A 17169-nucleotide genomic window follows, 5' to 3' on the forward strand; every position below is an offset into this window, starting at 1 on the left:
TCAGTGTACTGTGTGAGTTGGTCAGCCATGCGCAGTAGAGGAGTAGTGAGGAGCTCCAAACTTCCACACTACATCAGCTATCTTATGCTGAATGCCTGGAAGATTTCAAATAAGCAAAGAAGGTGTTTAATAGTTTGAAAGGATAAAGTAAAAAAAAAAAAGCAGACCAAACACCATTAAATTTCATTTCTATATTTCAGTAAAACCTACTTGAATACACTTTGAAACAAGAGTACAACAAAATAGAATATACTTCAAATGTTGAATATACAAACTATTATAGTTCATTCTGAACACTGGTACTTCCCTCTTTAACTTCAACTAAAAAAATTTACAGGTTTAGAACTACCTGACAAAAGCTCATGCTGGGCGTGACCTTTCAAGTGACAGGGTAGAGCTGAAACTGAAATGTATGCACGGATGTCAAGGCTAAGTGAGAGACACAGGTATGTTCCAGCAGAAGGCGGAAAGCCTGCTGCCATTTTGTCCACAATTAAGAAATTTAGACAGACTTTTAACTACCATACAAAATATGTTACATGTAATTCTATAACAATACTGTGCTAGGTACAAGATTTTTAAAAAATTTGTTTTAATAAAAAAGCTTTACACAAACAAGCCATTAGCTTATTTCAAGAAAGATAACTGAAAATCAGTCTAAGGCTTTCATTTTGAATCTGCTTAAGCTGTATGATACAAAAAAAAAAATCCCTCTAGGTCTCTGTCTTCATTTAAAAGCTCTTTAATCTTCTCCTTTATTTCACATTCTACAATACCTAGGAGCAGAGTTTTTCACATAGCACCAGTTGAGTACTGCGGGCACACAGTAGTAATTGCTGGTATGCATAGAACATGCATCAAATTTTGTAACAATGAGACTTTCCTCTCCCCCTGAAAACTAAAAGCCAAGGCAAACCTCTCACACAGCTCTCTTTTTAGTGTTCCAGGTCTTAGTGTAACTTGGTAACGGGTAACGTAGTGAACTGTTTGGTCCCTTTTCAGTTCCTCTCTCTTGCCTTCTCTGTAGGTTCAGCTGTTTCCCAACTGGAAGAGGAAGTTTTTGTCAGCATTATAAATGTGGTTCAATTCCCACTGAAACACGGGAAAATAATTTTTTTTTTGCAGTAAGTCTTCAACATATGCATGTTTATTGACATTTCAAAACTCTCCTTTTCGACTTGGTGATTGCATCACTTCCCGCCCCCCCCCCCCCCCCCCAAATTATGTCAGTATATTCAAAACCGTAACAGTCTACAAGTCCATGCTGGAAGCAGCCAATTCTTCATTTCTCACACGTTATGATTCCTTCTCTTTTCATTGTTACAGGAAGAGCAATAGCTGAGGGCGTGCTAACTACTACTACATGGGTTACAGTCTTGCTTCCCTCTGCCGGCTTCTCTTCTTTTACCAGCTGCAGTGTTTTCACTTCACGATCCTGTTTTAAAGCCGTTGTGTCTGATTTGACTTCTGGACTTTTTATAACTGCACTAATCACCCTGGGAGGAGTCTGGCCAGATGCCTGCTGAGCAGGCACCGATAGTCTCATTACTGGTGTCCCATGAGCTATAGACACTGGGGTTAGTGCTCTAACAGCCAACGGGGTTCCCACGATGTTAATACTTCCTGACCCAGAGAGGCCTGTTTTTGTTTGTAACTGACACTGCGTCAGTTGCGTGGCAGGGATCGTAATGATTTTGGCAGGCTGCATTGTGATTTTGTCTCCGTTCTCAGCAGAGGTTGGCATCACAGTAGGGATTGTCTGGATTACTACCTTTGGAGTTGTTGCTGTTGTTGGACTTGTGTTGGTTATTAACGGTGACCCTGCATTTACCGGCTGCACTGCCACGGTGGAGATTTTCTGTCCCAGAGAGGTCATTACAACAGGCACTTGCATTGCCACACGTACAGTCCTGCAAAATAAAGATAGATGGGTGTTTCTACACCAAAACACAGGGCACTTTTAGAGATGACAACAGGGATAGACAAATCTAGTACTTACAGATTTTTAATGGTAAAAGCAAACAAACAAGAAACACCCAAACCTTTTGCACATCTAACAACAGGACTTTGGAAATTCAGCAGCATTCATCTCTCCTTCCCTCTGTATATATAATATTAAAACGTGTAAGGGCAAGCATATTAAGAGATGGCTCTGATCACATAAACCAGACTTTCATAGTATTCTGTCAAGTTACACTGCTGCTTACACATCAGAAATGATTTCCAACATTTAAAACATAAACCAAAAAAACTAAAAGACAGCTTTCTAGCCAAAAAATTGCTTGTCATTACCAAATGACAAGCCCAAGCCACATTAATACAAACCTTGGAGTTGTCGTTGCTGGGACAGTAGTAGTGGTAGTTGAGGGACGAGATGATGATGTATCGCGCGTTGGTGAGGCAATATTCACAACTCTGGTGACTGCTTTTTCTGTTCTGGTACAGCTTAATGGAGAGGGATTTTTTCCTCCACGTGCAGAGGTTGCTGCTTTTAGAAGGTTTTCTGCAGATAAAGACACTCTTTCCAATGACTTTTCATCTGTAGGCATTGTTAAATCTTCACTGCAGGACTCACTTTTGTCATCATCTATGACAACTATATTTTTTGGCATCTCCTTAAACTGATACACAAGCCTCTGACCCTCAACTTTCGCAAGGATTCCTCTTTGATAGTAGTATCTGGAAGAAAAGTGTAATTAAGTAGTAACCAACATAGTGACAGATTTTGAAGAAAACACCGTTCTGTGCTCAGAGGAAAATCTGAAGTAGCCACAGTAAAATCTACAAAGTGAGAAAATACAGAAAGAAACTGGCAGAGCATCTGAAGCATCTAGCTGAAAAAAAAAAAATCTGACCTTTTAAATATATACTTCAGGAGCTAAACTGAACATTAACTGATAACATAAAAAGCAACAGGAACTGCAAGACACTGAGGCTTTTTAAACAGCCAAGTCAGCAAGAGGCCAAAACATTTAAAATTTTGAAACTATCTGCCTACATTTCTATAGGCAAAATTAAGAATCAGATTTAAAATTACAGTAGAAAACATAAAGCTTAAGAGTTTTTACCTCAGAGCTCTTCCCATAGTCTCATAGTTCATGTCAGGTTTGTTTTTGTGTTTTCCCCATAGCTTGGAAACAGCTTTTGAGTCCACAAGTTTAAAGATTCCCTTCTCTCGCTGAGTCCATTTAATGTATCGAGGACAAGTATTTTTGTCCTGGAGAAGGTCCAGAAGAAACTCCCATAAGTACGTTGTATTTCCTATAACCAGAAAACATTTAAATATTAGAAACCCACTTTTAAAAGATAACAGAAAGTCCTCCATACGCAGGTAACTCTGAATGACCTGAATTACAAGCAAATGTTACAGAGAGGATCCTATATAATGCAACCTGCACACACTCCTTCATTCTGTTTCATAAAGCTTCCATAAATATTTACATTCTGAAAGGAGCCAATCCAAGTGATCTGCTACACAGTGCAGGAGCCTGTTTAATCCTGCACCCCTTCTCAGTTCTTGAAAAGAAGTGTGGGAGTGTTCCAAGTCACTGCAACCTTCATCTGTAAGAAGAGTTCAGGATGTTACATCCTCCTGTCCTTCAGTATCAGAAAATGCACTGACATTTCCATTTCCTCTTAAAGCAAAAAGAAGAAGAAAATCATAGCATCAGAGTTGTGTGGCAAACACAAAATCATTCCCTGGGCAACCTTTGTCCCTCCAGTGCCTCACCATGTTCACAGTGAAAGGCTTCCTTTTATCTTACCTAAATCTACCTTGTTTCAGCTTAAAGCCATTCCCCTTTGTCCTGTCGCTACATGCCCTTGTAAAAAGCCCCTCTACAGATTTCTTGTAGGCCCCTTTAGGCACTCAAACCTGCTCTAAGGTCTCCCCGAAGCCTTCTCTTCTCTAGCCTAAACAAGCCCAACTCTCTCAACCTGCCTTCGTAGGACAGGTTATTACTACCTATCTTAACACAGAGTAGGTTTTCCACAATGAAAGGCATTTTCTGTGGCCAGCCAGTTATTACAGCTGCCAGCTACTTGAGACTGTTAGCTGCCATCTCAAAATAGAAGGATTAATTGCCAGAAACTACAGGAATGGTACATAGTGCTGTATGTATCAACAAACTGTCGCACTGGTACCAGCATCCACGTGGAGAAGCTCAAAGACAGTTTTGCTCCTCCCAGCCACATACGATTTCTACAAGAGTATTTGTGCAAAAAAAATAGTATATAAAGAGAAACCATGCCTGAGCTGCCAATCCACTATGTGAGGACAAAAAAACAGTACTATCTGGCTTTAATTAAAAACACTAAGAAGTCTCCAGTTCCTCCTGTATAATAAACTGAAGGCACAATTAAATCAGATTTACATCTGCCTCACTTTGCACCAAAAAAGATATCAAGTCTGCCAACATTAAGAAAAAGCATGTATTTTATGCCATTTGTAGTGTAAAATATGGAAAGAAATACCCTGTGAAAACTATAGACAGAAGTAGATCACTATGAGGAACCACAGAAATAAAAAAACAATACAAAGCAGGACCATCTCCCACTTAATAAGACAAACAGCTATAGAATGAAATCACCAGTACAGACAAAAACTAGAAGGTACAGAAAGATGGGCCTCCTTTCTCCAAGTTATTTGTGCAGTAAACTAAGAACCGGGACACAGTACTATTCAGATAATGAAAATCCATAATAGTAAAATCAAAATTAAAAAAAGCGAAGAAAGCTTTTAGAATACTAAAAAAAAAACAAAAAAAAAAAAAAACAAAACAAAACAAAAAATACCCACCCAAGATGTATTTTTCAGTAAAGCAGATGCAGTATCTGTGATCTCCCTTGAGGCAGACTGCTACACCCAAATCCAAAGACAGCAATGGTGGCCACTGTAGGGAACTTTAATTACTGTTGTGCTGGTTTTCATAAGCTAACATCTGCACAATGTCAGTCTCTTTCTTCCTTGCCCTACTAACAAACGTTGACAGCTCAGGAGCTGTATCTCAGATAAGCAATTACGTAAACAGAGACCTTGCTTTCAAACAAATCCCAAAATAATAGTGGAGCTGACTACTGCACATTCAGCTAGAATGCTACCACTGAAAGTCACTGAACTTTCCTTCTTCTAGCTATAGCAACATCTCCAAATGACTTTCAGTGAGGCAAATGGGAAAGAGATCCACATTTTTCACCTATAACCAGGGGAAGAGTGATACACTGTATGCCAACTCAAAGGTAACCTGTGAGCAAATGCTCTAGTCTGTCTCCCTGCTAGGTGAATAGCAGGGGCTTGAAGTTCAAGAAAGTATCCAGTTTTTGTCAGTAGAAACATTAGCCAAGTATGACTCTCCTGCACAAATTCCTCACTCAACCAGTGAAACAGCGTATCACTGTTTTTCTCTTTAAGCCAAACTAAATTTATTAGTCAAGCCACATATTCCCACTGAAGTTTGTGAACTAAGAAAACTTACTTTCAACCATCACCATTACAAACGCCCATAAACTGCACCTACTTGAGAACAAGCCTTTCAGCAGTAGCTTAACAAATTACATGTCTAGCAGTGAGTTAACACAAAAGACAGCACAAGTCAATAAACACAAAGCAAAGCAAATGAAAAATCAAAGCGTATTGCAGGGCACTTCTAGAGCAGCTCCACACATCCTTGTGCTAGATCTTGACAAATCTCAAGATATCAAATAAAATTAATGAAGTCAGTACAAACTCATCCAGCAAAATTTTAAAGATCTGTGTATTTCCTGGGACAGATATAATACATACACACTGCATGATTTTAAAGACTCAATAAATGGAAAAACATACCTTTGCCTTCTCGAGGTTTCTTCTTTATACCCAGATCTGGAGACCCATCAGGTATTTGTTGGGTCTTCGGTTTACGGCCAGCTGCACATAAACATGGGAGGGAAAAAGAGTATTAATCATCCACAGAATAAAAGTATTTTACAGTTTGCCTCTGCTGAAAGAAGTAGCTTGTGCATATTTTCCCCTGCCATTTCCTTGCTACAGGTATGGATAAACTTAAAATTCTTCAATTATTACGACTACTGCCCATCCAGTTTAACTCATCATTTCATTGCTTGTTTCAGAATCAGATTTAACTCAATTTCAGACAAGTTAATGGCAGGTGAGGTAAGCACCACATGCATGAAGTAAAACTTTGTAGTGTCCAGTTTTCTCTGAAATGTCTTATTTCTTCTTCTGCTATGTTTTTTGCATCCTAGCATGGGTGCTGACCAAAGCATCAGTCTTCCTAAGAAATTTTACTACTGAAACAGTAAACATTCATTTCCACCTTGCACCTGTCCATTAAAAGCTACAGACAAAAGCTTTCACTCAACATTGAGTGGTGCCGCAGAGGACTCGCATATGGCAGGCAGGGCATTAAGACACCTCCAAGCAGCACCCACAGCCTCAGGGATGCAGGACAGCTCGAGGTGCTGCTGGCAGCCTACCTGTGCCACAACCTCAGCTGCCCACAAGTGGGGTGCCCTGCCCGGTCTCACTGTGGGCTGGCAGGGCTCCCACACACCTCCTCCTACCCTCTGCCTGCACCTCCAAGCAGGCTCCAGAGGGAAGGACTCTGTCAGAAGCAAGCTTAGAGCTGCCTACCTGCCCATGCCATAGAAATCCTCTCCCAGCAAGACCTGAGGCTTCCTCATCATTTCACACTTCCGCTGACCTTTTTACTCAAGGTAAACAGGCAGGGAAGAGGATCATACCCCACGGCAGCAGCAGGCTGTAAACATTCCATGCTTCTACCTTCACTTAAAGGCAAGCAGCAACAATTAAAGCGCCTACCTCAGGCACAACAGCATTAATTTTTCTGATGAACAATGCTCTTTATTAAACACTGAATTTCAACAGGCATTAATTATGCAGACCAAAGTTAATGGCTCTGTAACTAGGGCTGAATAACCTTAAACAATTAAGAGCAGGGATTTTAATAGGAAAAAAAATATTTACAAAATAACCTTCATAAAATTTCCAAAGTTCCTAAGCACAGCCCTGTAACACAATGTACCCAGTAATGACTATTCAAACACGCAGTTGAATACAAAGAAATAGTTTAAATCCAGTGTATGACTACAGATTAAATCTACAGAAAACCTTTAATCATCATTTTCTTGCTTACGTAATTTACTGTAGTTACAGTTATGTGTGTTTTTAAAATTCACAGATCTTGTATTTATATCACTTTATAACTACATTTCATTTTCCTCTAAATTACAAGTAAATATTCCATCTTAGCATGCCTGGAAGCTCTAATACAACAACATTCCTTCAGTTATATGAATTGTATTGATGCCTGTAAGAAAACTGCTAGACCAGAGAGAAACTTCACCAGGTGCCAACCTCTCACTGGTAACTGTGAACTCCAACACTATTCTGAAGTTTCTCCTTCAAAACATGCCAATCAGACAAAGAAGATAGCTCTCTCTCACAAGAAAGATCTTGTACTGATTCTGTAAACTGATTTATGGTTTTGTAGCTTACTATTTACCCTGCTGTTTCATTGGAAGAATCCTGAGTCTACCCATTCCCCGAATATTTCCATGTTTCAGACACGAATGCTTACCCACACAAGTTCTCTTTGAATTCTTCTCTACCCTTCCTCCACTTTGTAAACTGTGCTTAAAGAAGACAACAAGGAACTCATATTTTCCTTTATGGCTTGGCAAACCCCATTCTCTTGCCTTTCTTTTTTCTTGCTGGAGACCCATTTTCTAAGAACCCACATTTCAGCCTCTAGTCAGTCTGATAATATGAGCAGAGAAATCAGATCATCTAACCTATCTCCACCAGTGTCAATCACCCAGTCTGCAGCAGTGCACATGATAAATAAATTCTGAGATTGCTCCTGCAAAGAGCTATACATACCTTTTTTCTTTTTCATTGGTTCATGGATATCAGGAGAAGTTGGAACAGAAGATGCATCCATCGGTTCAGATTCCTCCGTTGATACCTCCACTACCGTTTCTGTGATCACATCAGGTCTCATGGCTGCATGGATAAATTCTGGGTTTGACACACAAAGAGAGACAAAAGTTTTCACTATGAGCAAAGGAAGAAAGGGTGGAGGGGAAGTATCTGATGAAGTTTCTATTATTTTAGTCTATCTTGAAATTATGAAATTATTATGAAATTATTTTAATCAAAGAATATGCAGTAGTATAGCAAAATTCTGCTCCAACAACTTGTCACCTAGAAAATCAACCCAATTCCCTAAAATATGCACGCCTGCCAGTATTGTTAGGCATAGAACAAGTATGACACCGGTATTTTTCGAAACTCAACTTCAAATGAAACAAATTAAAGCTTAACCTTTTATCCTTACTCTGATCTCCATTTCTTATTTTGTAGCTTTTGGGTTTCAGTTTAACCATTACTTCATCCAACATATACTAAGTAACTTCAGAAGGAACATCAAGTTGAAGAAATCATCAAATTAAGTTTTGGGTTTTTTAACTGGTAATACTTTGCAGCACAGTGTATTCAGATATTCACTCTAAAATAGGAACACAAATAAAAATATCTTTCCCTTAATATAACTCTTTATTTTAGCAATTTAAAATGTCAAATTCACAGAACCACAGAACAGTAAGGTTAGAAGTGACCTCTGAAGGGCACCTGGTCCAGCCCCTGCTTAAGCAGGGCCACCTAGAACTGGTTGTGCAGGACAGTGTCCAGACGGCTTTTGAGTATCTCCAAGGATGAAGACTCCACAACCTCTCTGGGCAGCCTGTGCCAGTGCTTGGTCACCTGCACAGTGAAAAAGTATTTCCCAATGTTCAGATGGAGAAGTTCATTTTAAATGTGTAACTACTCATAGATCTCTACCCAACAACCTTTTTCAGACAAATGATTTATCTATAAGCATGCTTGTTACAGGTAGAGAAATCCTGTAGAAACTCAAATAAATCAATAATTTTGCAGTAAGAAAACCATATGAAAGAAAAATAAGGAAAAAAGTGTTTTAAGCAGCAATCCTCCATGGAAGCAGCTTTCCCAATTTGCTCATTTTACTAATTAGTGGAAGGAGAAAAGGCTCACAGAGCAGCAACTAAAGCTCACATACCAGGACTCCTGGAATCTCTCAGGCAGGTAGGAGACTCCATATGAAGCAAGGCCTCTGCAGCTTCAATTGTCTTATCCCTGCAGTGCACATTACTTCCATGAACCGATGCCTCCACTACAGAAGTATAAAAATTGAGACCAGATTAGTTAGAAAATTGCTTATTGCTGTATGACTGCAATATTCAGCCTTAAGCATGATAATCCCAAAACTGTCAGGTGTCTTCACACCTTTTGTATCTTCCTGTCAACAGAAATGTGTAGGGACAACACAAGACAAGCAGAACCAACACTGTCACTTCTCCCAAATAGATTTCTGGTTCACAACCATGCTCCTCCTTTCTATGAGGTGATCACGAGCTGACAAAAGCAGACTTCTAGGATTTGTCTTCTGCCTTTAAGCTAACCACAACAAACCAGACTGTAGTGAGTATGGTTACAAACTGACACAGCAGAGCAGGGAACTAGTACCATCTCCAACTATTACCCCATTAAAATCTAAAGGTCACCTCTCTTCGTATTTTCTGTTTGGATAAATATATATATATAAAAAATACAAGGTTATATAAACATTATATATACATAGATAAAAATACAAGATTGGTTTGCAAAACATATATCCAGTTTCATTTTCTGACATTTAAATTCTATGAGAGTTGGGTTTAGCCAGCTTAGTTACTAAAAAACAAAACACAAAGCATAAACAGTATGCAGGGGCTGAGGTTTTTTAAGCAACAACTAAAGGAAGAAGGTGAAATGATCTCTTTTTTTCCAAGTTCAGAAAGTCTACAAAAACTAAGTAATTAAAGTTTGATACAGCACAGACTGCAGCAGCGACACTAGGAAACCCCCCATTTATCAATTAAACCCAGGGTCCTGCTCACAGCCCAGTCTATGTTGCTCACCCTCGCAAAGGTTTTTACAGGCGGTGGTGGTGGCAGTGGCAGCACCTGTTGCCCATGACCCTCTGTCTCGCAGAGGTACACCAGCACTCTCCCTGTTGCTCTTTCCATGTATGGCCATCTGCTCAAAGCCCAACTGCTCTGGCAGCCCAGGAAATCTATCTTTAGCACAGGCAGGGTCACCTATCTCCAGCGTCAGAGAGCTAAAGAGGATTCTGCAATCATGTTCTACAAGAACTTCAGGGCACCTATCCTGTTACTGAGGAAGTCTAAGGAGCAACTTGATGTTTATTTAGATAAAGAAGGGAAAACGCTACTAGTGTTGCTTCTGGCCTAAGAAACAGATTAATGCCAGCACACATGGGGGAAAGCCTTCCAGCATACTGCAGCTTACCTAAACACAAGGACTAAACATATAAACCAGAAGCTGCAAGTGAACGAAATCTGGAAGTATCACAAATGGAAAATTCTGGAGGACTGAAACATCTGGCTGACCCAGGCCGGATGCCCACCCACTAGCTGGCTGCGCGGATTCCCACTGCAGCCCCCTGCAGCAATGCTGTTTAGGGGCCTTTATCTTTTGGAACAGAAGGTGCCGATAAAGCTGACATTCCACCACCACTTGCTTCACCCCAGGCTGGGAACAATGAAAACCTATCTGAGCGTGTAGGAAACTCAGGCTAAAGGAAAGGGTCTCTATACACACTCTGTCCCTGGGATAACCAGTGGCAATCAACAGCAGTTTTGCACTCCAAGCCCTTTCCCCAGCTGCAGGTCCTAGGTGCTCCCCATGCCTGGGGAAGCTGCTGTTTCTTTCCCAAGCAGTTTGGAGGTGTCCCAGGCCAGAGGCTGAATGACTGCACTGAAACTGAGTGGCCCTGCAGGAAGCTCTCCACCTAAACATTCTTCTTTCTAAAGAAAAGCTTCAGCTGCACAGAAATTGATGACTTAAAAGTTTCCCTGCATCTACCAGATAAAACCTTCCCTGATCATCAGAATACAGGAACAATATTCAGATAGTCATTATAAAGCACAGAATCATAGAATGGTTTGGGTTGCAAGGGACCTTAAGGATCACCTAGTTCCAACCACCCCCCGCCATGGGCAGGGACACCTTCCACTAGGACCAGGTGGTTCAAAACTCCATCCAGCCTGGCCTTCAACACTTCCAGAGACAGGGACATTGCCAGGAATGGGGAATGTATCAACTCTACACCAATACTTAAGTTAGAAACCAGAAAGTCCAAATCAACATTTAATGTATTATTATTCTAGAAAAAAAGATTTAAAGTAGGTCAGCAAAGCCTTCTCACCAGCTCCTCTGCCTCCCCTGCAGCAAAGAGCTGTACCATTCTCACTTCTGTTTCTGCTAGTTAACAGTTTTGGGGACCAACTAGATCGCCAGGTTCTGTGCAGGTATCAGGTTCAGTCTATAAAGCAATTCTATAATGAAACTCAAACAACAGTTGCCAAATTTCAGTTGTAGGAAAGTACTGAATTAAAACATTGAAGTTGTCATCCCCTAAATGCTTAAAAGCATACAAAATTTGTGTGTATCCAAAGTATTTCCTTTAGGGAACAGTTTAGATGCTGCACCACATGCAAGAGGTACTGAACAGAGAGCAGGAACAAGGCAAAAACGATAGCCAAGAGCCATGCCTGTACTTTTACAGCACTCTGGCATTCTGCTGAGGGGCTGGAGTGCAGGGAAAGGAGATGAACCCCCCTAACCCCAGCATTAGAGACTAAGGCTGCAAAACCCTATCAGCAAAGCAGAGGGGCAAAGGAGCCACCCAACCTCTGCCCTAAGTAACCCCTCCATTTCCAATAAAACTAGCACCATCTACTCCTCAAAAGCTTCTGGCATTTGGAAATACACACTTCACAAACGTTTTTCCAACATGACTTACCTAGAACTCCACTAAAATTGTCATATAAAAAACATAAGGCAAAAAATAGTAACACTTCTGGCTCTGACTGTAACAAAACATATGCTGTCTCTCTATCATGACAATTAACAAACTAACTTAACATTGCCAAAACCACATCTATTAAAATACTTACTAAAATGAGCACTATTACTAAGTTTGACGTCTTATCAGCTAGCTACATTCTCCACAGTTTTCGCCTCAGAAGTGTTCTTCTACCCAGTGTGCATTAGTTTCCAGTTGTGCTTGGGCAATGTTACTGCACCAATACATCTGGAAAAGTGTAAATTTGCATCTCAGCACAAATTTGTACTTGAAATGTCTTTTTGCCAGGCTAAATAATCCTAATGGAAGACGTCCTCTGTTAGACTATAAAAGTGTCATAGTGCTCAGGCAGGAGAGATGATACTGACGAAAAATACAGCTAGACAAGACACCCCAAAAGATGACATGGGGGAACAGGCTCCCTCGGAGAGGTAGCTATATCCAGTGTCACCAACTAAATACCACTTGTATCACATTTGGTATCACTTCTCACAACAAAGAGGAGGGGGAAAGCAAACCGAAGACTAGGATTCTGCAGTGAAAAAAAAAACACCAACTTCAGTCGGAAGCCCTCACAACAGAAAGTCACTGGCAGTTATTTACTAAGCAGAACCTTCCAGGCTCGTACAGCTTGTGCAATGCAAACATACCTCATCACAGCAACCTTAATCTTCTCTGAGTACCTTCAAGCTTGTGATGCGCAAGAGCGGTATGGCAGCAGGCAGAAAAATCTCTAACCAAAGAATGATGTGTATCATCCATTTCTTTAAAAATGCCCGATTCATAAATTTTCCATTATATTTATACTGTTAACTACGGTACCACTGTGTACATATACAAGACTCCCAAAGCTACAATAGCCTGCATTGCTTGAGTATCCAACTTCATATGTAACTCTGTCACCTTATATACTCATTTCAAGAGGGATATCGCTTGCCCAAATGAAGTAAAATACATGGGTGGAAGTACATTTTCCAAACTTCAGTAAATGAATAACATGAGAACCGACGTTTACCAAACTAGAATGCATTACAGCTACCACTACAAATTTCTCTTTCGTTCTTTTAAATCAAATCTCATCCTACTGCTTTTATGAAGAAATCCGACTCCTTGGCACTTTATTTTAAAATAATTCCTTAAAAAAGTTTCTGGCCTGTTTTCAAGAGGGGAAAAAAAAAATCCTCTTAGAAGAGAAAGTTATTTTGATTTTTAAAACAGTTAACTAGGCTATTTGATGTCTATCTTCACTGTTGACCTAATGTCTTCTAGCTCCACTCTCTAAACCACTAGCTTGTACAGTAGATGATTCAAGGCTCTCAACAGCTGTTACAAAATACCAAACTTGGTAATTAAGTCTGACAGGGCTGTACTTTAAGCTTTACAGAAGAGAATACTGGCAACATACCCATTTTGTAACAAAGCCCCAAGTTTTAACATAAAACAAGAGCAACAAAGTGAATTAAAGCAAGTGATGGGAGGGAAAAAAATGGGACTGAAATTTTCAAAATTGTACTTTCTGAAACTGTGATACAGCTCTTTATCTGAAGAGTTATCAATGTCTGCAGTTACAAGGTCAACACTTAACTGCAGCACCTGATTTACAATAGCTTATCCTTTAATACTATCAGGCAACTAGAGGAACACTTTAATGAAGAATTCAGAATTCCAAGCATGGAACTCAGTCAAGAGTGACTACACACACATTCTAACAGACCTCATTAAAGTTTATTGGTGTTCACATGCTTGTTTTATCTCAGCATTTAAAAGACCACAGTAAATAGCAGCGTAAGGTAGTAACGGCGCTGAAGCCACATTTTAATTAAAAACAGTTGAATTGCCTGTACAGGTAACACCCAGAAATCTTTCTGTATGCAACACTTGACTGGAAAAGAAAGCGTTTTCAGTTTACTGCTTGTTTTATGGCAGGCATTTGTTCAGAAACTGAAGAACAACTCCTTGGGTTTTCCGGCATTTCCCTAAAGCTGACTCTGTTCCTTCAGAAGACTTCCAGCTGTTCACAGTTTAAGGATGATAAGGATGATGTGATCCACTGCACACTGGCAAGCAATAATGAAGACGAGGGCAAGCATCTCAGAACACTTGTTTCACTGTGAACAGTGTGTTAGCATGGTGACAGAAATATTAGCTACAAAGCCAAAACACATCTTTGCAAAGTCATTTCAGAGCTGCTCTTACAACCAGCAATTAAGATAACCTTAAGCAGTAATAATTTTGGTCCAGCTTTCTTCCCACAGTTAACAAATGCTCTGAAGTTTTGTCAACACCAAGGCCAGCAGCCACAGAAAAGTGCAAGGCATAATTACTATAATCCCTTAGGGTATAGGATTCCTCTCTTAAATCCACGTGATACCATCTACATACATAAATAAGTAAACAGACACGGTATCCTAACAGTATGACGATGGGAATACTAGATGTGCGCAGGTATCTGTGTCCCCCACTGCAATGCAAATATGAAGAAAAAAAAAAAGAGAATTAAGTTGGCTGAGCTAAGGACAGCAGAAAGAGCAATACAAAGGTCACTGGTTATTTACCTAAGGGTTGGCTTATAAGCAATCTAGTTATTGTGACTTAAGAAGCCGCTGACACAATAATCAACTACTTAAACATTCTTTATTAATCAACGCTCAAAAGTAAAAGACAAATAAGTGGAATTTCCTGAAGTAGCAAGCCCTGTAGAGGCTGTTCTGCTGGCAAAGAGAAGCTATTTCCTCCACCACACACAAGAGAAGGCCCAAACACTTGCAGCATGGCTCTGCTGTTTCTGCTCTGCACCCGAACAGTCCTCTACTGCTTTGTCATGGGGGTCTTTTGGGCATTTCTGGGGTTTTTTCTTCCCCTCCAACAAGCCCTGATTTTCCATACTAAATAAAATAAGCCATTCTGAAGATCAGGCAACTCGCCCCCCTTTTTTAAAAGGGTACCATAACACACAGTTAAATGGCAGAGCCTGACCTTTAGCACATGTTTATGCTCGTACTGCCATGTCAATGGCAAGCCAGTATGAAGGTATACTGCTGACCAGCTTGTGCCTAGGCTCTAACTGCACAACACATTACATATACTACTATTCTCTGTACTGCAGTGCACAGCTTCCAAGGACTAATTTAAAAAGTGGAGCTCCATGATGTAAAGACGATAAAATCAGAGCTGGTCCAACTTCCATGGAGAACTGGAGGTCTGACATCGTATTTGTGTTTGTGAGCAGTGCAACCTCACTCATGTTTTCTCCAGGGCTGCACCACACTTAATGACAAAACCCAGCACCACCTTAGTATGCTACCATCAGAAGTGGCGGACGCAACAAAACCCAAGTGCCTGGTTCTCAAAGTGTGTGTGTCCAACAGGGTAACAGAGCTCAGGTAAGTACCCCTTGCCACGACTGTCCAGTGGGCAGGGATATTCCCTGACTGTGCGTCCCAGAGCAGCCAGGAGGTGTGGGCACCTGCTGGGACCGGTGGCAGAGAGCCGTACTCCCGCGGCCTCGCACCTCCTCCCGCCGCGGGGCTGCCTGAAGGCCCTGCTCCGGCAGGGTCTCCTCACCGAGGGGGCACCTGCCCGGCCCCCCTTGCGGTGTCGGGGCGGGCTGGCGCGCCCGCCGCCCTTAGCCCCGTCCGCGGGGGGAGCTGAAGAGGGGTAGGTAAATGAGGGGCGGCCACGTACTCCCCGGCGGCGGCGGCGCCCCCCACTTCCGTGTTTACACTCCGCTTCCCTCCAATTCCGTGCGCACCCCGTCAGCGCCGCGGGGAGCCGCCACTCCGCCTCACGTCGCGCTCCCATTGGCGGCCGCCGCGCCCCGCCCCGCCCCACCGCCCTCCGGCCGCGAACGGCGGAGGCCCCCATTGGCGCGTGGCGCCGCCACGCCCCTCGCGCTTAGGGGGCCCCGGGGGAACGCGCAGCTTCCGCTACGCAGCGCGCGTGGGGGAGGGGGCGCCACCACCCCCCCCCGCCCAGCTCAAGCGCCCGTCGTGTCCCCTGTGTGTGTGTGTGTGTGCCCCGCTTCCGCACCGCACACGTGGGCCGCGCCTCCTCCCGCCCCGCCGCCACCGCAAAGTTTAAAAGGACACAGGTGGAGAGGGGGTGGCGAGCACACACACGGGTGCGCAGCGCACGGCCCGCACCTCTGCAGTGCGCGGCGGCGGTGCTCGGCCTGCCTGCTCAGACGGCGTGGCGGAGGCGCTCGGAGCGGAGGGCCGGGCCGGGCCGGGCCGGGGGAGGCGGGAGGACAACAATCTCGCACACTTCCTGGTTCTCGTCCCGGCCGCGCAAACCCCGCAAAGCTCCCCCGCCCGCCCCGCCACAACTTCCGCCGCGGTGGCGGGGGTACCGGGGCCGCCGCGCCGCGGGCAGGTGCCGCGGGCCGCCGCTGCCGGCGACCGCACGCCGGGCCGGCCGCTACCAAGGTGATCACTTCCTGATTGCCCTCCATTGCTTCGCCGCCCGCCGCCGGAGCGCGGCGTGCTCCGCTGCTTCCTCGCTTCTGCTCCCCCGCTTCCACCGCGCTCCCGCCAGCGCAGGCACAGTGCAGCTTACCGGCCCGGATAAGGAGGTCGAGCTGGTTCGTGGGCCCCTCATGCAGGGACGTCGCCATGTTTACGCTGCCGGAGCGGCTTCACATTGACCGGCGTGCGGGCGCGCGCTGGGCACGCGCGAGGGGTGCCGGCGGCAGGAGCGGCGGGGCGCGCTCCCGCGGGACGGCGCGGCGGGAGGAGCGGGCGGCGCGGGTACCGCCACGGCGCGGCGGCGGCGGCAGCGCTTCCTGCGGGGCGGCGCGGCGCACGCGATCCTTCCGCCGCCGGCTCAGACAGGAAGTGCCGCGCCGGCACTCGCCGCCGCCGCAGCGCGGGGCCGCCCGCGGGCGGGGGAAACACCGCCGGGGCCCAGCCGGCCGCCCGCGCCCCGCGGCGCAGGTGGTTCGGGGAGCGGCGGGCGCGGGTAGCGCCTCGCCTCGCCTCGCCTCCCCGCCCCGCAGCACAGGCTTCTCGCAGCAGAGGTGGCGCGGACACTGGCAAGGACCGGCACAGATGCGAGCGCAGTCCCGGCCCGCAGCCGGTCGCTCCGTCTGCCCGCTGTCCCCAGCCACTTGCACCCACGACACTCCTTGACGGCTGCACCTGCGACAGCCCGTTCATAACCAAAACTTTTTGGGGGAGCGTTTCTCTCGGGACACATCTGATGG

General features: G+C 44.0%; 1 protein-coding gene across 3 annotated transcripts in view; it reads right to left on the reverse strand.

Annotated features, from left to right (window-relative positions):
• Window positions 1–176: 176 nt before the first annotated feature.
• The window catches only part of ELF2 (E74 like ETS transcription factor 2), a 36149-nt gene continuing 19156 nt past the window's right edge, over window positions 177–17169 (reverse strand). The window contains exons 1-7 of one of the 3 annotated variants that reach the window (XM_062637232.1): window positions 16524–16662; window positions 9099–9212; window positions 7901–8038; window positions 5825–5905; window positions 3069–3261; window positions 2326–2679; window positions 177–1910 (exon numbers count right to left, since the gene is read on the reverse strand). In XM_062637232.1, coding sequence (XP_062493216.1) covers window positions 1283–1910; window positions 2326–2679; window positions 3069–3261; window positions 5825–5905; window positions 7901–8038; window positions 9099–9212; window positions 16524–16581 — 1566 coding nt within the window. In that variant the 5' untranslated portion in view covers window positions 16582–16662 and the 3' untranslated portion in view covers window positions 177–1282. Of the gene's footprint in view, window positions 1911–2325; window positions 2680–3068; window positions 3262–5824; window positions 5906–7900; window positions 8039–9098; window positions 9213–9999; window positions 10146–16523; window positions 16663–17169 lie in introns of those variants that run through there. The other 2 variants (XM_062637231.1, XM_062637230.1) reach the window with 2 other exon arrangements.

The sequence above is a fragment of the Pezoporus occidentalis genome, unplaced genomic scaffold (genome assembly GCF_034315485.1).
Source record: "Pezoporus occidentalis ecotype Australia unplaced genomic scaffold, CSIRO_AGI_Poc_V1 ctg51, whole genome shotgun sequence".
In the NCBI taxonomy this organism is placed as follows: domain Eukaryota; kingdom Metazoa; phylum Chordata; class Aves; order Psittaciformes; family Psittacidae; genus Pezoporus; species Pezoporus occidentalis.